The 26091-nt window shown below is 47.4% G+C and overlaps 1 protein-coding gene across 2 annotated transcripts in view; it reads right to left on the reverse strand.

The window, feature by feature from the left end:
- The window catches only part of ETS1 (ETS proto-oncogene 1, transcription factor), a 140803-nt gene that overhangs the window by 54862 nt on the left and 59850 nt on the right, over nt 1-26091 (reverse strand). The window contains exon 1 of one of the 2 annotated variants that reach the window (XM_065937392.1): nt 18551-19001. The exons of the other annotated variant lie outside the window; for it this stretch is intronic. Coding sequence (XP_065793464.1) covers nt 18551-18632 — 82 coding nt within the window. The 5' untranslated portion in view covers nt 18633-19001. Of the gene's footprint in view, nt 1-18550; nt 19002-26091 lie in introns of those variants that run through there. 2 annotated transcript variants of the gene reach the window in all.

A 26091-nucleotide genomic window follows, 5' to 3' on the forward strand; every position in this document is an offset into this window, starting at 1 on the left:
TAAGCAGATGGTGGAGACTGAAACCCAGGTGAAATCTGACCCCCTAAAACGCACTAAACAGTGAAGGATGAAGAGGGTGCTGGGGTCACTGAACCTGGTCCAGAACCTCATTCAAACAGTGCTTCCTTGATTCCTCTCCGATCCCTGTTCCCAACAGGCTAAGTTATCATCCCCTTCTCCAAAGTGTTAAAGTCGCTCAATTGTGCCTGACTCTTTGCAACCCCATGAACTGCCACGGACTATCCAGTCCATGCGAATTCTTCAGGTCAGAATATGGGAGTGAGTAGCCTTTCCCTTCTCCCGGGATTGTCCCAAACCAGGGATCAAACCCCAGGTCTCCTGCATTGCAGGCAGATTCTTTACCAGCTGAACCACAAGGGAAACTCCTTCTCCTCCAAGGACCCTGCTGAATCATCCCAGTGTCATTGAAGAGAACCACGTGGGAGCCACGTGGCAGGAACAGGAAGAAGGCAGAGAAGCGCCTGTTCCCACCCCAAAGAGACTGATATCAGAGAAGAGGCAGAACTTCCCACCCATAGTGTATCTGGCAGGCGTGTGAGACAGCTCTTCTTTGGACCTATCATAGTCTTCCAAGACGCCTGCTAAAGTCACCAAAATGCACACCAGCTAAATGCACCCCAAACCAATGTGAAAGCCTAGCGTGGAGCATCTAGAATTCACAGCATCAGGCTTTATGATGTTCAACCACTCATGAAATAATGGCCCCAGTCAGCTCAGGAAATCTAAATATTCGTCCCTAATGAGGAATCAGAAATCTTGTTGCTTTAAGGGGTTTAGGGACTAATCTCAGCGTCCTGGCTCAGGTTTCCTGAGCTGCTAAGAAGATACTTAGGGCCCTAAGAGAGAGCTTCAAGCAATCTGGGTCCTCTCCCTAAACCACCAGGTTCCCTGCTAAACCCAGCATCTCAGGCTGCTCCCAGGTCTGTTTATTCCTGATCTAGAATTTCAGCCCTGAGATCTATTCTGCTTTGGCCTTCTCCACAGCCTCGGGCAGGAACGGGCACCCCGCGCACCCTACTGGCGGGTTCACACTTTTCCTCGCCTCTGTTTCCTCTGTTGCCCTCCCTGTGGTTACCTGATGCTCACAGCTCATCCAGGAACAAAAAGGGGCAAGAGGAATTCACAGAATTCGCTATAAAGCTTTAACAAGCCCTTGGAGGGATGTTCCCCCTTCCAGGGAACTCAACGTAATTATAAGGTGAATGAAAGGAAGCTGTCATAGGTATCAGGGGCGAGTGAGCACAGACATTGATCACGAGACCCATTAAGACCCAGTTCCCAGAACACGCTGGGTTAGAGGGGGCATCCGACATCACCCGGTTCAACCCCTGACTATTAGGGATGGGCAAACGAAGCTCAGGAAGGTGACATGGTCACGTGGTTACTAACTCTAGACCTCCTGGCTCCCTGGCCAGTATTCTCCATCCTCTGTACCACTCTGTTCCCTTTTCACAGTGGACTGGGAGGGAGACAGCCTCTCTCCTCTTTGCTGCTAACAAGCCCTGAACATCATTCTCAAGAAACTTTGCTCCTTCCCAGGTTCACACTGACCACAGAGGGAACAAGCCACACAAAGGTCTAATAGACGTGACTTGGGATATAACCGGCCCATGATGGGATCGGCTCCTCCTCCACGCTATGTTTTCAACCACAATGGTCAGAATCCCCTGAAGAAGATCTCCCTTCTAGCAGGGATGTTAACTGAACGCCCGGCATCACAAAGCAAGAATCACCAACACCCAGCTTCAGCTACACCAAACCTCTATGCACAACGGTTCTAAAATTTGAGGTCCTGTTCCTATCAATCCAGAAAGAGTGATGGTGGCAGTTAACTTCAGTGATCCAGGGACCTCCCTCTAAAAAGCACTGAATGAAGAGATCACCACTGGGTCCATTCCAGCCCCGGTGGCACAGGAAGGAAGGCATGGTGATAGCGTTGAGACGCTACAACCAATCCCCACTGAAAAGGCAGAGCATAAAATCAGGGGCGTTAAGTCTGAATGTTGAACCTGATGCATCTAATTAACAAGGCCACATGTCTAACTCAAAAAGGCCAGGATCCGGAGCGATACAAGTAGGCCGCTTTCTAACGACAAATGCACTCAGAGTGCAGACAGCTAAGGGTTGTGCTGTGGTCTCTTGTAACCTCCACATTTTTTTTTCTCTCCTTTTAGAATGAGGTCCCAAACACCCAGCCCGGGGCATTCTGACAGCCCCTCAGTGGCCCTGGAGTCTTGCCCACGTCTCCTGGCCTGGAGCAGACAACCTCTGAGGCCTCTCTCGGGGGCAAACTCAAGAGGTTGAAAAGTCGCCAGGCAGACCTCCATCTCCAGATCGATGGGACCAATAGGCCAATGGGTGGAGAGCAGAGGAGCCCGGATCAATGCAAAGGGGAGGGAGCAGAAGCCGCTCTCCATCCGAGGCCTCAGGTGGGAAAGACAGAGATGGGCGTGGGATGAGGGATGCGCAGCCTTCATCCGCTCCTGGCAAGTGGCTCGGCCACATCAGGAAGCCATTAGCAAACTGCAGCCACCACAGCCCCAAGTCAGACGACGGAACAGCCCTGCTGCTAGGGAAAGGGCTCACTATCTGCCCAGACAGACACCAGTTCCCTGCCCGGCGGAGCCACGGCCAGCGAGCCCCCAGCTCTCCAAGGCGTGTGGCTGCGTGCTCGCTCACAGCATCAGGGAAGAACAGCAGGGGCTCTCAACAGGAGACACGGTCCACGTCCCCCTGGGCCCTGCTGGATGGCCTGACCAGCACACCTTTATTCTAAAAGAGTCACTGACAGCTGATGGGCGTGAGGCTTCATTGAGATGATGGAAATGTACCAGAGTCAGTGATCAGTGATGGCTGCACAACTGTGAATGGACTAAACCCCCCTGAACTGTATACTTGCACATGGAGAATTTTATATTAAGCAAATTATATCTCAATTTAAAAGACAGTATTTTTTTTTTTCAAAGAGCTAACAATCCGCCTGCTAGGAGCCAAGTGGTAGGAATAAGTCAATGATGGGGAGACGGGGACCCTGCCCCATGAGCTTTCCTTTAGTGGGATAAACCAAACCCACAGAAGCACACGGACAGCACTCCACACTTACTACTCAGGACGAGCTGTGGGGATGACAGAGGCCGAGCAACAGGCTGGGTTCCAGAAGCACTGGGGCAGGGGTGCTGACGTCCGGAGTGTAGGCGGTGAGGAAGGAGAGGGGGCCCGAGGTGTCAAGGGCAACGCCAAGGTCAGGGGGATGGCATCCATGAGAGGGACAAGACATAGATGTGACCTCAGCCCCAGGAAAGCCTCAGGAGACGGCAGACAGGCGAGACACTCGGGAGGCGGACGCCTGGGGTCTACAACTCCTGGGAGCATTTACACGAGGACCAAGAGGGAGGTCACAGACTCCAGGAGACAAGCAGAGATCTCCCCAATTCTCCCCACCCCAAGCTGTCTCCAGAAGAGGCTGCCTGCGTGCTCAATGAAGGTGACAGGAGCATTTGTACGTTTTCAGAAGGAGGAAGTCTCCATCAGACCTGACTCTTTCTGGAGGTTTTTCTCCCAACCCCGGGAAGGGTAGGGGGGGTGAGAAAAGGAAGGGTAGACAGAAAAGGCTTCAGGCAAACAAACACGGGACCAGGCTCCCAAACCAAGAAAGATGCAGTCACAACACTTGGGACCAAAAGGGACCTTTTGGAAAATTCTTTTTCCAGGAGGGATCTTGAGTTTGGGCCCCAGGAATGCCCCAGAGCAATTCTGATTGGTTCCCCGGACCCTGACTCAGATTGCGCACCCGCTCTGCCCCACCCTTGGCTCCACCCTCGGATGAGTAAATAAACTGACCCAAGGACTGGAGGGAGGGAGCCAGGAGGGGAGGCAGGAGCAGCATGGGAATCTCGGGAAAGCAAGCTCCGACTCTGGTGCAGGGGACAGACAGATGAGAAGTCCAGTCTGCTCCAGAGACTGGTGCGGTGGCGGAATTCAAGAAATAATTCTCCGAGTCTTACACACCACTCCAGTTGGATCCAGCCCTGCCCTGGCAGACTGCTCCTTGCTGCTTTATAATATACTGAATTAGTCACTGGCTTAGCAAGCACATTTAAACACACTGCAGCCCAGCTGTTTAAAGACACAGGATCCCTCTTCCAGCTGCCAGATTCTGGCTGTAAATCAACCATGACAATTGGCAACGGGAGGTGCAGGGTACTGAAGGCATCTTCAGGGGCAAAGCACTTAAGTGGAAAAGTCGGCTAGTGCTGGCAGAGGGGTGAGGTCTGCTGGGCATTTGCTGGGGGACAGTCAGGACATGGGGTGTGGTGAAGAAAGCACAGCCGGTGGGCTTTTTTCTGATCTGATGCTTATTAGCTTTAAGAGGCTGCCAAGTGGATTCACTGACCTGGCCCTTCCCAGCGGCAGGCTCACCCCTGGAGGGCAGCCTGGAGGAGGCAGCTCTACTCTGGGCCGCCTACATGGACAGGTTTGTAGAGGTTTCCTCCCAAACCTCACATACTGAGGCCACTCCCAAGAAAGAGGAGGAGGACCATTAAAATAATTCAACATCCTGATAAGGACAATTCCAAGAACCGGCCCTACTGACCGGGCCAGGGTCTGAACATGCTGCCTGAGAGCTGGACCCGTGGGACCTGAGGCCTGGCTCAAGGTTGGTTAAGTCTGCGTGAGAGAAAGAAAATACTGCCAGCAGCCACAGGGACTGCTCTGGCCCCCTCGGTTATGGGGGTGTCGAGTGGAAAATTTTCTGTAACCAGGCTCACAGTAACCACAGTCCTGACAACCACCGAAGCAGCGACAGCACTGTCAGCAAAGAACATCTGTGCGGACCCAGCAGCCTGAGAGGCAGAGGATATCAACACCGTCCCCGAGACCCTGCGTCAGCCGACAGGTGTCCTACAGGGATTCTCTCAAGCCTGTACAGGAGCCCTGAAAGCTCCTTAGGATGACCTCCTTCGTAAGGTTTATAATAAAAGGCTCCGGGAGGCGAAATACTTTCCCTCAGGGCACATTAGCAAGCAGAAAATTCAAGCACAGGGCTGGAAAATTCAAGCACTGGGCTGTCTCACCTCCAAACCCTGCTCTTTCCAGGGGCTGCAGGGACAGACCACATCACAACCAACGTCATGAGTGAGGGGCTGTGGGATTCACGGATGAAGACGACTTTTGGTGGAGCCACCCATCGATAGGTCCCTCCCCTGCAACGATCAGGTCTCCTCTACCAAATGGGAAGAGAATGCATCTGTATCTTAAGATGATGCTAACAAACCTTTGGCATAAACCGACCATCTGATGAATATAAGAACCAAACACCCATGACTAAAAGGGCGGATTGTATGTAGACTCCATTAGAACAGGAATTTGGAGAAGATTCTCAAATAGATTCGTGGGGTTGTTTGTGTGGGAAGGGTCTCTTGTATATCGTGCACCATCTTTTGGAAATTCTAACACTAATTCCTTGAAACCAGTTTGCCCATAAAAACACTGGTAGTCTTTTCTTACAAAGCAGGTGGCTGGGGACCCGGGACACTGGACTCACCCTGGTTCTCCCCTTGCTGTCTGCTGTCAATGTCTGTGAGCAACGCAGGCTTGACCCGACCCTATGAAGCCAGAAACAAGTTGCCAGGACCCCATCTCATCTAAAACATGAAACTGCTATTTTGTTCATCCAGCGCCGCAGCTGGATGAGACACTGCAGCTAACCTGGACTTTTCACAATTCTCCTATCAGCCCATCCATCACAGGTGAGGGCATGGAAAAGCCACAAGGTTCCCCTAAGAGAGGCCTTCAGAAATCCAGAAATAAAGAGATACTTTATTTTTTAAAAAAATCTCCAACTGAACCAGAGGTGAACGCTAGATCCATCATGTAGACACTGATTCGTTCCGTGCGTGTGTTTATTTTTCTACAAACATTGCTGTTGCATCAGGTGCACTCAAGAGTTAGACGTGTGCCCCTGAATATCCGTTACCCTAGAGGATTCTCAAGCACAGGGTCGGTGGGGGGAGGCTATCTTTATTCCTTGGTTTCCCAATCTGGAAAATGGAGGCCGATGCCCCATCTCTCCTTATACAAGTTCAGTAAATTTAGGTACCCATGTTTCATTTGTCCACTTTTTGAAAATGCATATGGAAGCGATGGGCACTTTGTTTCTGGCTTCCTCTCTATTTCACAGCCCAGGGGTCTATATTTATAGATAGATTGGATGTTTTCTTCCTTAGCCTGAGCTTAATGAGAAGCCCAAAAGAGCACCCGGCTGAGAAGGATGCGTCAAGAATCAAAGCCTCTGATGAGAATGTTAGGAAATTTTCTCTCCAAACAGATTCTAAGTTGGTAGAACTTTGTAATTAGGAAGATCTAAGTTTAAATGTATGACTTGAAAGTTCTATGGGCCTGGGGAAATTATGACAGCCTTTCTGGAGCTCCATTTCTTACCTTCATAAGGGAGGTTAAACCACCAGTCTTGGTACAAACTCTTATGTATAAAACAAGGGACGAGGAGATCTTGCACACAGGGCATATAGCCCACCTTTTATAATCATTACCAATGACTTCTGACCTTGAAAAATTACAAATCACTATGCTGTGCACCCATAACTTACATAATATTGTACATCAACCATACTTCAATAAAAACAATTTTTAAGAAAAATTTTTAAAAAATAAAATACCAACTTCTTAGGGTTATTCAAAGAATGTAGTTTTGTGCAAACATTTTGCAAGTGCCTGGCACATAGTAGGTACGGCAGAACTGTTAGTTTCACTTCTCTCATGCCCCCAAACTGAGGCGCAGATACAAACAGAGACCAAAAACAAGCATCTGGCAGCACGTTTGGTTCCCATTAGGAGGCAAGGCAGGTGTAAGATTGACCTCGTGATCTGATGTGAAATCAAGGATGCATTTCCTGTACACACACACATGATTCACCCTCAGAGAGTTCCTAGGTATTCAGCATGGCCACACTGTATCAACTCTTCTAGTGATTTAATAATGTCCCTCGCATCACCCATGCCTCCAGAGTCTGTAAAGGTGAGCTCATTAATGCTCCCAATCTCTCCAAGCAAAGGCAGCTCGCTCCCCAGGAACGCCCTGCTTCTTCCAGGGAATGCGGAGCTGATAGCTAACACAGACAGGAGGCTCAAGCCGGCAGCTCAGAGCAAATCAGGTGTCCTGACTCTCAGGCCAGGCAGTAAAAGGTAAAAGGGGATAAGCCCCTATCTGGGCACACCTGTCTGGCTGTCAGCACAGAAAATGCTCAACCAGGAAAAGGGATGACCGAGGATTCCGTAAGTCTAACCAAAATGACTCAGAAGTGGAGGCCTGCACCCCATTTTGGAAGAGGTGACACCCTTGGCAATCACACCAACATTTGCTTTGCAAGACTAAATCTTCCTGATAAGACTGAAGTTAGCACCCAAGTTCAAAAATGCCAAATAACCCTATTGTTTCCATTTTTGCTACAATCAGGCATGCCAGGCTCTATACCCATCACCCACTCCTCTTCCCTGAGAATCCAGGCCCTGCCCCATCCCTGGCCAGGACGCTGCTGGCCATTTAGGATTAAACTCACTCCCAAGGAAACAGCAACATGCCAAGGAGCTATTTCCCCTGCGTAATATCTGGTCTTGGAATGCTCTGGCTTCCAGAATGACCAAAACAAGGAAGGGGAGATCATTTATTTTTATTGCTAAGGAACAACACTATTTTAAGGGGACAATCTAATATAACTTCAGTCAACTCCAAGTGTATATATGCCTAGCGCCAGAACAAATGACCCTGTCCCAAGTGGAAACTAACAGGGAAGAAAATCGAAAATGTAAATCTTGTACGTCTCTTTGGCAGAGTTCTTTCCCATAGCACACAGTAGGAGAGGTGAAGTGTTATTTTTTATCTTGAAGTGATCCTCTGGCTACCTGAAATTCCTGCTCGTCATTAAAATGGACATCATTTGTTTTAAACTGAGCCTTAGAAGACCAAAGCAATTGTGCATATGTTTCAACCTAGCAAAACAGAGGTTGAACAGGAATTCTTTCCCAAACTCCTTAGGTTAAAAAAAATAATAAACTATATTTCTCAAAGTCCAAGGTTCAGCCTGCCCCTAGAGGAGAACTTCATGTTTGTCTAGAAGTCTGTGGGGTAACTCACCTTTTTTTTTTTTTAAACTTCTTGAGAAAGAACTAACTAATCTACCATCCTACTTAAAGTTTGTCCAGTGTTTGCATCATGAAAAGCTGGGCAAACTTTCCAGATCCCATGTCATAGTAATCTGTGCCACCTATTCAAAGCTCAGTAATTAGCCGACTGTGGACAGGCGACCCACTAAGCATATAGAAAATATGCAGTGAAATTTCTCTAGCAAAAGAGCAGAGAATGTTCTGTTAACATTTCTTTCTCAAGCTAATCTTTAGCAGCCGTAGCAGTAATGTGAATGTTATTATACCATGTCCTCATCAATTCAAGAAAAGATTTAAAATGCGTGTGGCCAAATGGGAAAGTCAAGGGGTTTGGAGAACCCCAGCTTCTGGTTCTAACTGTGCCCCTTACTCACCAAGTCACCTTGGGAAAGAAACCTACCATCACAAGTGGGCATCAGTTTCCCCACTTGCAACACAATGGTAACTCCAGGGATGACTTGAACCTCTAAGAGGTGGAAGTCACGTGTCAAACTGCAAAATGCTATGGGATCAGGACCAAGAAAGAAGTGAAATAGTAAGCAATATGCACAAACAGACCTTAGTATCTCCCCAAAGTAAACAAACACCCAAATATTTTTGAGAAGGGTGAGCTTTGGCATGAACTCCAGCTGGGCTTAAATCTAAACTCCACTCACCCGCTGTGTGGCTGTGGGCACATCGTTTAGCCTCACAGATGCTTCATCTGGGAGACAGGAATAATACTCAGCTATTAGAGATGACATAAAAGAATGAGATTCTTGGCACATGAGTAAGCTGGCAACAAACAACTAACAGAAAAGAAAAAAAGAAATAGATAAAAACGAGATGAGAGATGCCTACACAAGTACACATAGATCAGCTCCGCCCTCTGATCAGTTTTTCCCCCAAACTTGCACGCTGATCTAGGCCCCTGCTCCCCAAAGAAAAGGGCACCTGGGTTGGACCCAAAATGCATCTGTAACATCAAGAACTTGATTTGCAGATAACAGCTGTACACAGGCGCCTCCATGCCTCCACTGCCATTGAAAGGCCAGCGGCCTACGATACTCACAGCTTCCTGGACCTGGGGAAACCAGAGCAGCTGGGATCCCCAGGCAGTCAGCCCTGTAGGAAGGCCAGACCCCCAACAGGGGGTACCGGGCCCCTCCCTGGGTACAAACAGGAGACTGGGGCCTCACCAGGGTGGCTTTGAGCAGAAGGCGTTCCTCCTGCAGGAGGGGACTGTTTACGCCCAGAGTAGTGCCCTGAGAAGGGCAGCTGAGATAAAGCAACTCTGGCTCAGCTCCCAGGAGGCAGCAGGGACCATGGACCCCCAGACTATATCACCTCCCCTGGGAGCAGACCCCACCCCCACCCCACCCCGGCCAGACTGGAGCTGCTTCCCGCTACAGCGGTAGCAAAGGCTGATGGAAATAGGAAGCTGTTTCATGGATGGGGACCAAGAGGGAGGTGTGATGCCTGGTCCAGCATCACCCCAGAGATATGCGTTTCTCCAGCTGTAAGCAAGGCCTGGGACAACCCCCAGTGCCTCTCTCGGTGAACGGTAATCTTCGCAGATGTACTCAAAATCATCTCAAGGACAGAACTGCGATTAACAGAATCTGGAGTTCCAGAGGAAAATATCTCCGTTTTTGCTCACCTCTTGAATGACATTTCAAGCTCTCTCACAGCCTGAGTTATTTCAAATGTTATTTAGAGTCATAAACTATCTGTGTTAACAGAAACCTAACAGGTCGTCTTCTCCAGTGGGTTTTATTTCACCAATGGAGAGTCTGAGGTCCAGAGAAAGGAAATTACTTGCTCAAGGCCACATAGACAAATGGTTGCAAAACCATGGCTAGAATCCAGGCTTCCGGGCTCTCCAGGCAATGATGAGTCCCCCAGAGTGGAAATGTGACTTAGTTAGAACACAAAATGTAATCCTAGGAGGCTGAGAGGTTTCCCTTTATCATTCATAAATCCTCATTGCATTCCAGGCATTTAATTAGCATTTTAATGAAATAAGATAACCAACGCACAATGTATAAAACCAAAAACAAGAAAAACCCCTAGGCAGGGAACCTCAAATAGATAGGAGAAAGAAAAATTAATACTAGAAGCATGAAGTCAACACATGGAAACTTTCCCACAGAAAATTCCCTGTGGTGGATTTTCTGAAAGGTATTAGAACATCAGACTCAATCGCACACTCTCATGAATAATCATAGTGATTATCTGAGTACAAAACTGTAACTGCACAAAAATATCTTTAACTGAGAGCATGTATAATACCAGCACATAGTAGGAGTTTCTAAATACACACTTCTAAAACCATGTATCTACAAACACTCACCAGGGTTAGGAACCCTTGGCCTGACCTAGATTCTTATTTTCCATTTGTACCTTGAAAATATGTACCTGATTGATTTTGTCATCTTCTCTGAGGTTTAACGCTTATTCTGATAAACTGATATAGAGGTTTTAGCCACTAACAGTATGAGTGGGAGGTAAACTAATGCTACCCTCCCCCCCCCCCAAAAAAAGACAACAGCTCTCTCATAAGCCTTTTTAATAACACTGCTCTTTTCTTAAAATCTCCCTATTTTCAAAGGCAAAATTCATCCTGAGATGCAAAAGGCTCTCACGCGGCTCCAGGCCTGACAATTGTGTCTCTCTTCTCTTTCTACAATCAAGGTATTTTTCTTCATATTTATGTAAGCCTTTCTTTCTCTCCAAACTTACAGCATTCTCCCCATGCTACTCTATTTAAAATAATCCTCTCCATGTTTTTAGCACCTCTTTCAAATGCTTTAGAAATACCCATGTTCTCCCTGAAGCTGACCCAGGAAATTATTCTAGCCTAGAAGTGTTGGAAGAAAGCACCCAACAGACAGAAAATATAAACAATCATTGACCCCCATGTACTTCTACAAGCTCAAGTAATGGTCCTCCTTCACTATTGGCCATGAAAGCACCTGGAGGGACTATTCCATCTGGGTTGCCCTGACCTGTGCAGGATGTAAAGTACTCAGAAAAGATGACACAGACAGAGTGGAAACAGCAGATCCAAGACTACCCACCCAGCCACTTGGATTGGAATTCCTACCCAAGCACCATGTTTGATCCACATGGGAGTTTTCCCAAAAGTCTATAAAATATCACTAAAATTTTTTTTTTGGCTATTTCCTTTCATTCTTTCATTACTCCTTTCATAATTTCTTACTCTTTTCTCCCTCACCTCTCTTCTTTCTCTTCTTTTTTTTAGAGAAAAGAGATACTACAGAAAAATGCACCAATTCCCTTCCTCCCATCTTAAAAAATGAAGGGGTTATATTTTCACCCTTTGTTTTTACCCCTGTTAATGGTACCCAAAAAAAAACCCAATTTTTTTTTTTTTTGCCCCTTTTGATCCCAATGTAAAACTTCTCATCTTGGATGAACATTACACAAAAAAAGCCATCATCTTCACATGTGTAAATGAAGTGAGTAGGGGGAAAAGCCAATATTTCCCCCTACTCAGAAGTTCATTTTCACACACACACACCCTACATGCTTAGACCTTACAGTTTCTCCGCAGAACCTTGCAAAGCAGAAATCAACAGCTCAGCATAGCTCCCCAAAGCTACCAAGAGGTTTCAAATGCTTAGAGCGAACTTGTTTGAGGTTGATTTTTTAGTTGTTTCCCAGGCGCTGAGAAATATTCTATTATGTGTCAAAAACACATTTAAAAATATAACTCACGGTTGGGGGAAACCACACAGAACTTGAATTCTGAATCTTGTCCTTTTAGCTTACTCTGGATGGCCTAAAACCCTAAAATTAGCAACTTAGAGCAGATATCATAAAAATACTATTGTCCAAAATCAGTGTCTATGTGTATTCACCCGGTTTCCGGGGAGAGTCCTACTCTATGTTTACCTCTCATTCTGGTATAATCATCAAGAGCACCCTTATACTCTCAAGAGTGTCTCAGTTTGGATGGTAAATTTTAAGCACACACCATCAAGATCTGAAGCCCAATAGCCTACACCTTTCCATGCAGCACTGGTCTTGAAGCACCGTCTGGGCCAGTATCTTACAGTTCTCAGAGACAGAATGAAACGCTACAGAAAAAGGACAATGGAGACCAGCTGATGGGCAGTGAGAAGCCACCTTTCCAGTGCCCAGTGACAAGCCTGGTCCCAAGCGGCAGAAACTGGAAAGAACTTGGGAACCAAGAAGAACCTGGCCAAATAATCAATAAACACTTATGGCTCAAACAGCAATATTTTGAGTGTTTCTGTAAGCATGGCTCCCTGCCAATGAAATTGGATCTGCTGTAACCTACCCTACAGGCCAATTTCTTTCTGTATCTGCATGGAGACTATAAACTACACAATTAAAAAGAAAACAGTAACACAGATAGGCATAGGGCTTCAGAGAAGCGGCCAAGTAGAAATAGCCTGTTTCTGCAACTTGAAAAACATGTACTAATGTTCTGGAAAAAGACCTCTTCAACCCAACTCCAGCAAAATGGAGCTGCAGATATATGACAAAGAAGCATGATAGACTGAGGGACTGTCTTGACATTCCAAACCCTGAGTTAAGAAGAGCTTAACAGCTGTAAGCAAAAAAACCAAGAATGCTGAGAGTTGTTTTAGTCGCTAAGTCATGTCTGACTCTTGGGAACCCCGTGAACTGAGAAGAGCTCACCAGGCTCTTCTGTCCATGGGATTCTCCAGGCAAGAATACTAGAGGGGGTTGCCATTTCCTTCTCCAGGGCATCTTCCCGGATCAGGGATTGAACCTGCTTCTCCCGCATTGGCAGGCGGATTCTTTACCGCTGAGCCACCAGGCATGCCCAGAATGCTGTGAATAGGGTGATAAATTCCATCAGAGATTCCGTCTGAGCAGGGGGATCAATGTTTCATTCTATAGCAGCCAGATAAAAACATGGGGACAAACTGCTCTCTATGATAACTGTGGGGGCCCAGGGGTATTGTATGGAGAAAATGCTCCCCATAAGGCAGTGATAGAGGAACCGAGACCTCACTCATGGACAAGCTGCCAGGTCATCTGCTGGCTTCCCTCTGAGCTGTAGGCCAAGCAGGGTGAGCAGGTCTCACATAGCATCCTGTGGCTCAACTTCCCTCCTGGTACCAGAATACACCCAAGATTAAAGGCAAAAGGGGAGGGGGTGGCAGAGAATGAGATGGCTACATAGCATCATCCACCCGATGGACAGGAGTTTGAGCAAACTCTGGGAGACGGTGGAGGACAGGGAAGCCCGGTGTGCTGCAATCCCGGGGGCTGCAAAGAGTCAGACACAACTTAGCCACTGAACGACAACAAAAACAACACGCCCTGACCCACGACATGGGCGTGAAAACTCGACACTTCAGGCAGAAAAAAAAGTAAAATGTATTTGCTGTACAGACAACAAACGCAGGTACCTCTGGCCTCCTTACAAGAAGAAAAATTAAATTACATCTGTACTAAGGAAACAAGCTAGTTACTGATCTATGTCTCTCGTCACCCTGTTTGTGAGTGAGATCCAGGCAGAGCTGCGTCTGTGATGAAAGAGGTAAAACAGGCCAAATGGGGACGCTCCGGGAAGGATGCAACCTTGGAAGTAAACACAACCCCGTCCTCACCTGTGAGAAAAGGAACTCCGTCTGGAAGGCACTGGAAAAACAAGAAGCCTGGTTCTCTGCTTGGTGATCTCAGGCAAGCATTACTGGAATCTTTACGCATCTTCTTAAAGCAATGCACCTAGATTGCTGGCCTTGGAGGGAGTTCAAGGGACAGACAGGCCCTTGCCCCTAACTCAGAGGAGTCGTGCAGAGTGACGGGACCGTTGCCCCCCTGAACCCCCAAAGCACCGACCCCGCCTCCCCAGAGCAGCCTCTTTTAATTCCCTGGCTTTCTGTGAATAACATGGTGTTTTACGTAAGGTATAAAATGCTCCACAAGGCTCATCGACTTGTAAATTTCTAACTTTGAGCCTTGAGGAAATTATGCATATCTTGGAATATCCTCCTCCGCATCTAAACAAGGGATATAATAATACATCCCCTACTCCGGAGTCAGGGTATGACGTGGGAAAGAGCCTGGTTCAAAACACAGGTTCAATACCTGTTTCAGAAATACCCCTGCAACTTGGGAATGACAGGAATCTACCTTCATTGTGAACTCAGGGAATGCCACCACAGCCCTGGGTGATTCAGTCTGCAAACCAGCTATGACTGTAATTACACTGTCGCTGTCGCCGTCGCAGAGTTAGCTGTGCTCTTTGCAATAGGGGGCCTGACTTTCCTGAAAAATACTGACTTACGCTAACCAGCTCTTGGTTCTGCACAGAGTCTGAGGGAGCCCAGAGCAAGCCAAGCTCTGGTAGGGTAGATCTCGGGCTGGTCTGTCTCCTAGGAGGAGGTGATCTCCCTACAGGGTGGTCTGGTCTCTTTAAGAAAGAAAAAAAAAGTTACAGAGACAAAAAAAAAAAAACAGCAATACAAACCAACCAAAAATGCCAGGAATGCAAGCTCTGCCAACCAAATAAATAAATAAGATGTGAGATACTTTATAATAACTGGACATGATGCTTTTCTCAACCCTGCATAACTGAAAATCTGTGCATTTCCATCAACCCTGCAAACGTGCCCTGGCCTCCACTCCCAGGCAGCACTGACAACCTCCATCACCCACAGTAACTGACTGAGTCCCTGAGCCTGTAATGACAACCAAGCCCCAGAGATACCCTAACCCTCTAAGCATCACCTGGTTCACTGAGTTTGCTGTTGGGGGCACAGAATAGACTGTGAGATCTCAGGGAGGCAGGTGAAAAGGTTCTCTTTAACTTCACTCTTTTTCCCTCTCAAGTAAGAGATTAGGGGAGGTGCGTAAGACGGCTGTAGCCCCTATAAAACACTTCAAGCTACCCACCCCCCACCCAGTTCTACAGTCACCAAGGTCATTTTGTGCTGTGATTACAGGTCAGCACTGTTTTAGGATATGCATACAGTAACAGTAACTATCAACCCTATGAGATAGAACGGTGATCATACTCATTTGACAGATGCAGGAGCTGGAACACGGAGAGATTTGTTCAAAGTCACAAAACTAGTAAGTGGTACAACTGAGATTCAAAATCAGACAGGCTGGCTCCAGAGACCCTGCTCTGAAAGGAGAATGGTCCGTGGGGGTCTGGAAACACAGTGAAAGAGTGATCCTAAGAGCGCGGCAGTTCTGCGCTTTTTGTCTGCATAGCTGAAGTTACAGAGACTGACCGAAGGCGCTGGGAGAAGACGGAGCTTCTTCTTGTCTCCTAAGGCGATACAGCTCAGAGGGATGGACAACCTTTTCTAGGGTAGGAAGGTGGCTGATGCTTTCAATCTTGTAAAATATCAAACATTCAGAATCAGAATTCCTGCTCTTCTCTGAGCATTACTGCTCATCTCACCAAAAAGGTGAAGTGGGGAAGGAGAGAAAAAATTAAGCGGCTGGGATGTATTTGCTTTGGCACCCAGCCTCCACCCCTTCTCAGCAAACTCCACACCAGGAGGGAAATCCACGGACGGACACTCTGTGGTCATGTTTGTTTTAACCCATTTAAGCTCCTAGAACCCGGCAATCATGTATTACAATCAAAGTGATATATGCAACTTTACACTTAGAAGGGAAGTTCAACGTCAATGTTATTTCCAAGTATATGTTCATTTGGCCTTAAAAGCTATCAAAACTCCTATGAGGCCTCAATCCAGTACTTCATCAGACCCTAGCCACTGAAACTGGCAAATAACCCTGGGCTCCTGCTAGGGCAGTCCTGCCTCTCTCCAGCTCTCATACATTGAGTGGGGTGGGGAGGAGGAAGATAGCTGGTATAATTAATGAAACAAGTTAAGTTCCCCCAAATAGTTGTCTCCACACGTAATAAACTAAACAAGCCAAAGAGTCATTCTGACAAACATTTAAGTCACAGCTGCAGACACAAAGCCATGTTATGAGAAGTTAAACTTTTAAAATATCCTGTATGGTCTTACAGGCAAAGCAAATCCCCACTTTGCCAGTGAGTGTCTTTTCCCATCAACAAAAGCCGGCAGCCCAGCCAATGCTTCCTGCACCCCCAGCACCGGCAAGTTCAAGTATCAACTGAAGTTTCTCTGCCAAGCTTTACAGAGGCAACTTGCAGGCAACTGTACACTGAGAAGGTAGATACGGGGATACATTTTACTTGAGCTGCTGGCTCACCAGACATTCTTAGGTAAGTAACTTACCTTCTCTGTGCCTCTATTTCCCTTTCTGAGGTATGGGTATAATAGTCACATATATGCTACTAACCCTCCAGAAAAGAAAACGAACTCAAATTTAGATATTATATTCCCTCTGTATTTTCAAGATTCTCTATTTAGTTTTCCCAAGATAGCACCAGAAATCAAATCTCGTTACAATGAATGGCGGAAGGCTTCCCAATTTTTTTGATCAGCTGAAATTTTGTTGTACTGAAGGCTGTTGACAAAATCGGATCAGAGGCATGTAAACCATTCTGCAAAAGAAGGACACTGTAAATTTGCTTATTATAATGGTGATGACTGCAGCATTAGGCCTCACTGTCCCCATCTTACAGATGGGAAAGCTAAGAATAGTTACTTGCTCAGGATTTATTTTTATAATAACCAACAGAACAGCATCATCTACTTAAAACCTCTAATATTTACTAAAACACTCCCCCAAAATGCTTCCGCTGTTTACTGTGATCTAAAACATGTGTTGCTAGGGGGCCCGTTTTCCTTCCCAGCACACCAAATCCACTGTAGGTTTCTGAACTGACAGATCCACACGCTATTTCCCAGACGACCAAATCTGTCTCTTCCCCATAAACACACATATAAACAAGCCATACTTAAGAAAAGGAGGCATTAGTTGAGATCTATCTTTGCTGGGAACTCTCCTTTCACTTCCTCTATAAATGGTTAGCATCAATTGGGACTAAGAGAATTTATTCTGGCTTCTTTAACACCGCCTCCCCCCCCCTGCCCCCAAGGCCACCATCACACCAGCATCATTTCTAAACTATAGCTCTCTGTGCCTGAAATGTCTCCGAGGTTCTAGTTCATCTCAGCATCTCTCTGACAAGTCTTAGTCTTTCTGTACCTTCCAGGGAGCAACCCAGAAACCCTGGGCTTGAGTGTTAGGGGGTCTAAGAGAAGTCACTACTCACTGCTGTGTCTTCATTAAGGTCTCTGAAAGCTCTTCAAATGACAAAAGTCAGCTTGGCTTGTGTTGAAAGTTTAAAGAGATTAAGAAAGGGTTAAAATATGCAACTAATTACGGTGGAGGCAACCAACAGGAGCAGCCGCTGAACTTATTTATTGATCATCAGATACAACAGAGCTGCCTGTTACTGCGATTAATTATTTCCCAAAAGCATCAGCTTGCCCCTCTACATCTTTCTATATACCTCTACCTCCAAAATCATGACACTCTTAAGGACAGCTGGCAGTTCCTATCCTAAAAGAAAGCATCTTTTCTTTTCAAACTGCATTTATTCCAGAAATTCCAGAGTGCCAGAGTTCATTAAACTGCTTAGTACCAAAAACTGTGTCTAAGACAAACTGAAATTCTTTCCTATACCTTTCTTCTGCAAATCCAAGAGCTGGATAACACACCAACCAAAGACCCAAAGTCACGTTTGGTTTTGGGAGGTTTTCCCTCTTCTCACAGATCTTAGGTAGCAAGGGATAAATTTACGGCAGATTAGAAAGATGGATGAAGTAACCTGCATAAACAGAATGGTGATGTTTCCCAGAGGTAAGATGATCAATTCAGCTCTGCTTCCATCTCCGTACCCTCAACCCCCAAAAGAGTCACTAGACAGCAAAGGCACATGTGACAGGTGAGCTCAGGAAGGCAGGACATTTGAAAATGTGCTTGAAGGCCAGACAGTTGGACACCCTTTGGGCTTTAACTCCCCAGGGCCCTCCATCTAGCTCCAACTCTGGGCGATGTCGGCAGGGTCAGGGAATGATGTCCTAGGCGGCAGTGTCCACCCTCACTAACATTAAGGAATAAGGCCAGAGGGTTCCCACTCACTTGGAAAAATAAGAAAACAGGAGTGGGGGTGCTGGACATTCTAAAAGCTTTTCCCCACTACTCACAAAAACACAGCTGTGAAAATAAATACCACCACCACCCCCCAAACAAGGGTCTCGGGCCACCAACAGTCCAGCTCTTCCTCCTGTCTACCTCTTTCCAGCTGCCACCAGCATCGCCTGCTTAGAAGCTGGGGCAGAAACGCACCACTTGCCTGGAAGAGATCACAGGGGGAGAGGTGGAGGGGAGCCAGGCCAGAGGCCGAGGGCTGGGATGGGGGGCCTCGGCAGTCACCACTCACCCGGGGAGGGGAAAAGCTCCAGATCCACTTTTTCCGTCTTGATGATGGTGAGAGTCGGTTTGAGATCGACGGCCGCCTTCATGGTGCCAGGAGTGGGGAGGGGGGACAGACGGGGCTAGAGCGAGTTTGCTGTTATTCTTGTTTTTCTTTTTAATAGGGATGAGTAACAGGGGAAAGGGGACGGGGGGAATCGGACCTTCTTCTTTAAAATCTCAAATTTCCGCTGACTTTGCCCCGCGCCCAGAAGGTGAGCGCCCAGAACTCTCTCCCGGGTAGTTGGCACTTTGCGGGAAAGTGCGCGCGCGCCGGGTCCCCGCCTCGCCTGCGCCCCGCCGGCTCCCTCCTCGTCCGCGCCCGGCTCCCTCCTCTCCGCGGGCAGCCGCCTGCGCTCGCCCTCGCCCTCGCCCTAGCTCTCCAGAGCCGACTCCCTCCCTCGCCCGCGCGCTCTCCCCTCCTCTTTGGGGCGTAGCTCGCGGCGCCCAGCCCCGGCCGCGGATCTGCGCGCTCGGCCCCCACCCCCAGGATCTCTGCCGGGGGGCGGTCGGGGGGGCCTAGGGGCGGGGCGACGACTGGCGGGCGCGGCCGGGGGGGCGGGGCCCGGGACCCTTGACCAATCGCCGGCGGCGGCCCAAACCGAAAGGAAGCGGGGCGGAGCTCGGGGCCCTCCGCACCCGCCGCGCCCTCGGCTCTCGGCGCCCTGCGGCCGGATCGCCTCGGAGCCGCGCGCAGAGTCGGCGGGCCGCGAAGCCCCCTACCTGGGAGAAAGAGCCCGGAGCGGACGGGCTGGCTGGTGCCGGGGCCACCCCGGCCGTTTGGGAAAGTCCATCTGATTCTCCACGCATTCTTGAGGACTTGGTCACCGGCTCCCGCCCCCTCCCGGGAGCGGCATAGTTTTCCAAGTGCGTGTCCATCATTCATTCACAAAGACTGACACACAGGACGTGAGGCAGCGGCTGGAGGGGCGTGCGTGCGAGCAAGGGGCTCCGAGCCAGTGTCCTTAAAGGGCTCTGGGAATACTGGCCTCCCGCCGCTTAGTGACTCAGGGATCGGGGCTGTATTGCTGGAGGAGCCTTCGATTTTTCCAGGGCCCACCCGCGTCATCGTTAAGAAATCAATTAAGAAGTGAGCTGCCCTTGTTAAGAATCTACCTGCCACTGGTAGGGATGGAGCCCAAAGCTGCCTCTTGGAGACCCCAAAACAAAGGCCCAACGACTTGTATAGTACTAGGAAAGTCAAGAACTGGGCCCCCAAACTGGAATCCAGTCCTGGGCTTCCTTGAACTTCCAGTTTCCCTACAGCAGTGGTTCTGTTCCTCTAATTATGTCACCATTGGCCAAAGTTTTGTCTTTTCCTTTCACAAACTCCTCTACTGGGTAAAACTGACAATCCTCCTATTGCCACCGTCTAAAACATGATGCACAGCTCTGTGGTTTGAAATTTCTGGAGTACATCTTTCACAGCCATGACAGAATCACAGTTTCAGCCCCCCCTTTTCCATTTGGGAAGCCCAGACACTTAGGATACCCTAACATAACCCCTGCATAATTAATAGTTTGCCACTGGCGCATTGGTTATAAACGGAGAGAGTTGGTCCTAATTAACAAATCAAGCAGTAGACATAGACACACGTACCTATATAGCGCACCTAGACACAAGTACATATATCGGGAGCCAGGCATTGACCTATCTTTGATGAACTAAAAGATTAAACATAAATCTCTCCGAACAACCTCCGAGAAAGCTATTTTTAATCCTGTTTCCTGATTTCTAAGCATATGTTAACTCCCACCACATGGTTATAACTGTAACCTCAGCCTCTGATAAGTCTTAACACACCTGCTTACCTCATCTAACTCCAGTTTTGTCCTCTTGAAGTATAGTAATTTACAGGTTTTCCACAACCAGGGAAGAAAGGAGCCAGGAAGAGAAGATAAATTTCAAATCTCGGGCTCCTGGTTCAAACTTCAGATTATGCTCGTCTTCCAGTGACTCTGCAGAGTGAAGTATTTGTACGGGGCTAAGTCTGATAGACGAAGGATTGTTGACATCCAGCTGTGTTTCCCAAAGGTATGAGAAAACAGCACTGGGCCCCAGATGACAAGAACAGACCCATCAGATCCTGGGAAAAGCTTGGGGAAACAGCGCATGAATGAATTGTGCATTTGCACATTCAAATGAGCAGCCAAGAAAGAGATCTTGAACCAATCCTGCCTTACCCACTGTGAATACATCAGCAAAAAGAACTGTGCAAATCAGGAGTTGCTTTGGGGAATTTTGTTTTATCAATGTTATGTTAAGAAAATGCTGGCATTTTTTTTAATCCAGGTGTGAGTATTCTATTTCAAATGCTGCTTTCTCAGAGCAAGTCCTGCCTCTCTCCCTCAGTCCTTTTCTCAGCTTTCTTTCCAGGCTAGCCTAAACACTGCTAACCACCCCCATCCCTGCAAATTAGACACTCAAAGAGCCTGCCATGATAGATCCAAAAACATTGTCCACTCCAGCAGTGGGGGAAGTTTATTCCTTCAGTTCCTCAATGATGACAACTCAACTTGTCAGTCATCCTTTATAACCTAGTCCTGAAGCACAGAAGCTTGAAAAGTTTGACTGTGCAAATCAGGGAATGGGGCTTGGGAGATAGCCAGGGGCCGCCACCGACTTCCTTCCAGGAAAGTTATCCTGCAGGAGACTAGTTGTGAATATTGACATTAGCAGAAGTTACACATCCAACCTCCCAACTGGATGAAACTTCCCTAAGGACAAGGAGCACTTAATATGGGCAGAGTTAAAGTATTTTTTACATATTTGGGATTTGAGTAACCCAGTCAGGCCTGCTATGATCCCACTTGGTTAATCTGATAATTTTGATAAATGAAATCTTTATTCTCTGTAGGACACAAGCAGATATTTTCCTAAATGTTCCTGTGGACTTTAGATGGTATTTTTATCTTGTGTGCTGTGTTTAGTCACTCAACTGTGTCTGACTCTTTGCGACCTCATGTACTGTAGCCTGCCAGGCTCCTCTGTCCATGGAAATTCTCCAGGTGCGGATACTGGAGTGGGTTGCCATGCCCTACACTTTGTATCTTACTATATCCTAAAAAACAGTGCCTCGCATGGTGCCTGACACATTGTAGACATTCAATAAATATTCATTGAATTGTGAAATGTCAGGCTTCCCAGGTGGTTCAGGTGGTAAAGAATTCATCTGCCAATGCAGGAGCTGCAGGAGACATGGGTTCAATCCCTGGGTAGGGAAGATCTCCTGGGGGAGGAAATGGCAACCCACTCCAGTATTCTTGCCAGGATAATCCCATGGACAGAGGAACATGGAGGGTTACATTCCACGGGGTCACAGAGAGTAGGACACACACACACACAAAAAGACCGAGCACACACACAAGTAAATAAGTAGTGAACTATCACCTCCCTGGTCACTAGGGACTTTTACTTTGCCACCAAAGCTTCTCAATACAAAGGGTAAGTGAGTTTGATACTTAGGGCTTTTGGAAAATGAGCTAAACAATGTGAACCACTTTGCCTCTAGGTCTGACCTTTGGCTTGGCTGATCACAAGCTCTATTCCCCAGGACTCCTGTCCACTCCGGTTCATTAGTGCCTCAGTTTTCCCATTAATAAAAACAAGGTCAGCTGAGTTTTGCCTTCCAGCCCCTTGGGCAGGTTGTTTCAAGACCCTATCTGCTTTTTAAGGCATTCAGGAGAAATCAACCAGGAATGACTTTGTTTTTGCTTGTAATGCAGCAGTCTGTTCTTCCTACACCTGACAGAAAACAGAATTGTATCTTCAAACATTCCCAAGACTTAGGGAATTACACCCAGCAAGCGCTGAAATTCCTCAAACTAGAGGCATCATGTCAGAAGGGTTCAGAACAGACATCAGGCGTCAAGGGGCAGGGGTGTGGAATCAGACATTAATGACACCAAGAAAACAGTCACTTTTTTTAAGAACTCCCTCAAAAACATGGAGTATGTAAAACACATAAACTTTCTCTTTTACCCTCCTCCCTCCCTCCACTGTACTCCAATATCAACAAAAAAGAAATATAAAAATACACCTAATTTTAGACAATCCTGGAAGATCCTGAAGACTGTCCCTCTCCAGAAGTGTAGTGGAATATATTGTCTCTTTCTCGCATCTTGACCAAAAACTAAAGAATCTCAGAGTTGTGAGCTAAAATATGCTTTATTAAAGGTAGGTGTAAAAACATTCAGACCGCTAACGGCTAATCCAGAGCAAGTTTATGACTCACAGATGATTTGCTGGTTTAAATGTAAGATTGAAAAAAAAAAGTTTTCAATTAACAACCTTCCCGCTTTGCGTTTGTGGTTGTTTTTCTCTGAGAAAAAAAGGCAACAGTCACCCTGTTGCACACAGAAACAGGCTTCTAAAAGCTTAACTCTAAAGCAAGTGGTTTCTCTGTGTTAAGTTGAGTCACTGAAAAGCACCCTGCAGGGAGAAAGATGCCTGGGGCTTCCATATCCACCGTTATCAAGCTGCCATAAAATGGAAAACTGGAGAAAATGAAAAGAACTCTCTTAATTAAACTCGGATGCCCAAAGGCCTTAGGGTCAGTTCAGGAACCCAAGTGGGGGACTCAAGCTGGGCTGTCGCTGACTGCAGGCTGGCTCTGTGACCTCACCCAAGCCACTTAACCTTTTTGTGTCACAACCTCATCCCTGTTTCAGGGAATAAAAATCACCCCTGGCTCTCCCCTGACCGTGTAATACAGACTCATTAACTATTGTTTAGAAGGTACAATAAACAATTGAGCGATAAGTAAGGGGGGAAGCCGGGAGAAGAGGGCGGGCTGCGGAGAGGGGAGGACTTGGGGCCTGTTTGCCCTGGGAAAGTTCTCCAGGATAAAACCAAGAGGAGGCTGAGTAGTGCAGGCTCTGGAATAAGACTCAGATTGAAATTCCAGCTTGACCCACTCACCAGCTGAATTACTCCACAGAAGTCCTTTAAACAATCCCAAACTTCAGTCCTTCCCTGTTGAAAGTAAGGTTGCTTGGAGGATTACGTGAGATAATGCAGGAAAGAATTTAGCACGGTCAGGAAAAAGAGCTCAAATAAAGTTTAATCATTGTTACTGCTTTTAAGAGCCAGTAGACAGTAGGATGGGCTTCCCAGGTCAGGCAGTGGTAAAGAATCCGCCTGCTAATGCAGGAGATGTGTGTTCGATTCCTGGGTAGGTATGAACCCCTGGAGTAGGAATGGCAACCAGCTCCAGTATTTTTGCCTGAGACATCCCAGAGGAGCCTGGTGGGCTACAGTCCACAGGGTCGTAAAGAGTCAGACATGACTGAACTACTGAGCATACACGCATGTAGATGGTAGGACATAGGAGAAATCACAAAAAAAATCTTCTCCATGGCGAACCCCTTTGCAGAGTAAGGTGGACTCTCTATTTACCTGAACTGTCTTATGGACAGATTAGGAGAACGATCATATCTAATTTTAAAAAATCGCTCCAACCCACTCCCTCAGAACCTGCCCAGCTTGGACCTCACTTTAGATACTCCGGCACTACCTGGTCGGAGAGGAAGCTGCAGACTCGTATTTAAAAGTCACGCAAAGCTGTATGTCAGGTTCAGAAGGAATATCACGTTTGCGGTGCCTCTTTGGAGACAAAACCTTAGGTCTGGCTCCATCACATGTTAGATGGACTCTCTTAGAGATAGTCAAGTTCAGCCCTACTATCTCCAGAGGAAAAAATGACTCTGAGCGAATAAGTCATTCTGCCCAAGGCCAAACAGTTCAGAAAGGACTGTCATTTCTAGAAAGGGACCCCCTGCTCACAGCTTGCTCACAACTTGGCATCTCCTAGATACCACACTGCAGGGGAAGTCACTCACTGTCATTCGGTTAGGTCTGTTCCCAGACACCCTTGAGAAACGAAGCAGGATACAGGATACATAGGAACAGAGAGATGCTCAGACTCGATTTCTAGAAATCTAACAGTCTCCTCTGCCCTGGATGTGTTGTCTCCGGGCACACACGCTGCAGGGTAACCACACTAGCATTCTCTGCGGGAGACAGCTTGGCATGGGCTTAAGGAGAGAAAGGGTCTGGGCTGGCTCATCGCTGTCTGTCGTTTCTTTAGGCTGTAATTACGACCCATTCAGCTGCATCTGCAGCCCCAACAATGTGGGATGGATGGGCCTCATCCACAGACCAGGCGACATTTGAAAATCCACCAGTCAGACAGCACGTACTTCTCTCGCAGCAGCTCAGACTTCTGCTCACACAGAAGGTGGTGAGGAGCTGCCAATCAAGGCTACAGGATCTGAGGTTCCCTCCACACCACAGTTCCTTTCCTTGAGGTGAACTGAGCACCTGTCTCTGAATTTTGGCCCCATCCGGACCTGGGTCATGCGGAATGCCGGCTACCCTGGAGCCGCTGGGTTCATGTAGTCTAAGTATGATTTCTAATGTAAGCTGTCCTAAATTGGTCCCTGGAGGGTGGAGAGGGATGATGGCGTGGGCAAAAATGGTGGAAGAGCCAGTGTTCTTTGATATCATGGCGGAAGCAGAGACCAAGACTCCTAGTGGGGAGCTCAGAACCCCAGGAGAACAAGATCCTGAGCCCCCCCTCTGCAACCAGACTGCAGGTGGTTTCATCTGGTGGCAGGCTAAGGGCCCCCCCAGCTGATCTCACCCTGCTTTTCTCTTGGGTTACAAAGACAACACCAGGCTTCAAAACAGATATTCTCTGCAGTTGTCGTCTGAATCTTAAATTAAGATAATTTTATTGTGGCATCTTCCCTTTTCTTCTCCCCCTTTCATTTGGAAATGCCAAGTCAATTGCCCCAAAGGACTAACCTTTACCACCCTAGAGATGAAGGAGAGGAGGTGGGTGGAGAATGTCTTCATTCTGTTTTCAATGCTGCAAGTTAGGCAGAGGAAGCAGGTGGCAGTAGAAGACTAACTAGAGGAAAAGGGGAGATGCTACCTGAGGAAGTAGGAGAGGGCACCTTTCTGACAACAGTGGGAGGATGGGCGCGAGGGAACACAAGAAGGTACTGTCACAGAATATCTATGTCCTTGTCGTTCTGGGACTTAAGTCTCCAAGTTTCCAAAATGAAACTGAGGCCTGGTCTTGTATCTGGTACCTTGCCTGAGTCAATTTCATTGACCTGCATGGCCAATAGTCAAGGAATAACAATCAAACAAATCAATGGTGGTCCTCAAGCTGGAAGAGGATTCAGAGCAGAAAGGAGGAGGTTGCACAGAAGATGCAATGGAAGGTCAAGAGGAAAACCTACACCAAACATGGAGGGCATTTCTCAGCCTTTCTCAGACATGGGCACTTTCTTTATACAAAGAATTTTCCACCCCACCCCCAGGAGGTGCCCTCTTGTGCCCAGGACACCCCAAAGGAATATTTAAATATGTACATCTGCCTCCCACACTCCCTTAAGACAGCGATTAGTTTGTCATCACCTCCAGACAGCTCAGCTCAAGACAGTAGAAGCTCAATAAATGTCACCGATTACTTAATTAACAAACAAATAACTTCCTAA

The sequence above is a fragment of the Muntiacus reevesi genome, chromosome 5 (assembly GCF_963930625.1).
Source record: "Muntiacus reevesi chromosome 5, mMunRee1.1, whole genome shotgun sequence".
Lineage (NCBI taxonomy): Eukaryota > Metazoa > Chordata > Mammalia > Artiodactyla > Cervidae > Muntiacus > Muntiacus reevesi.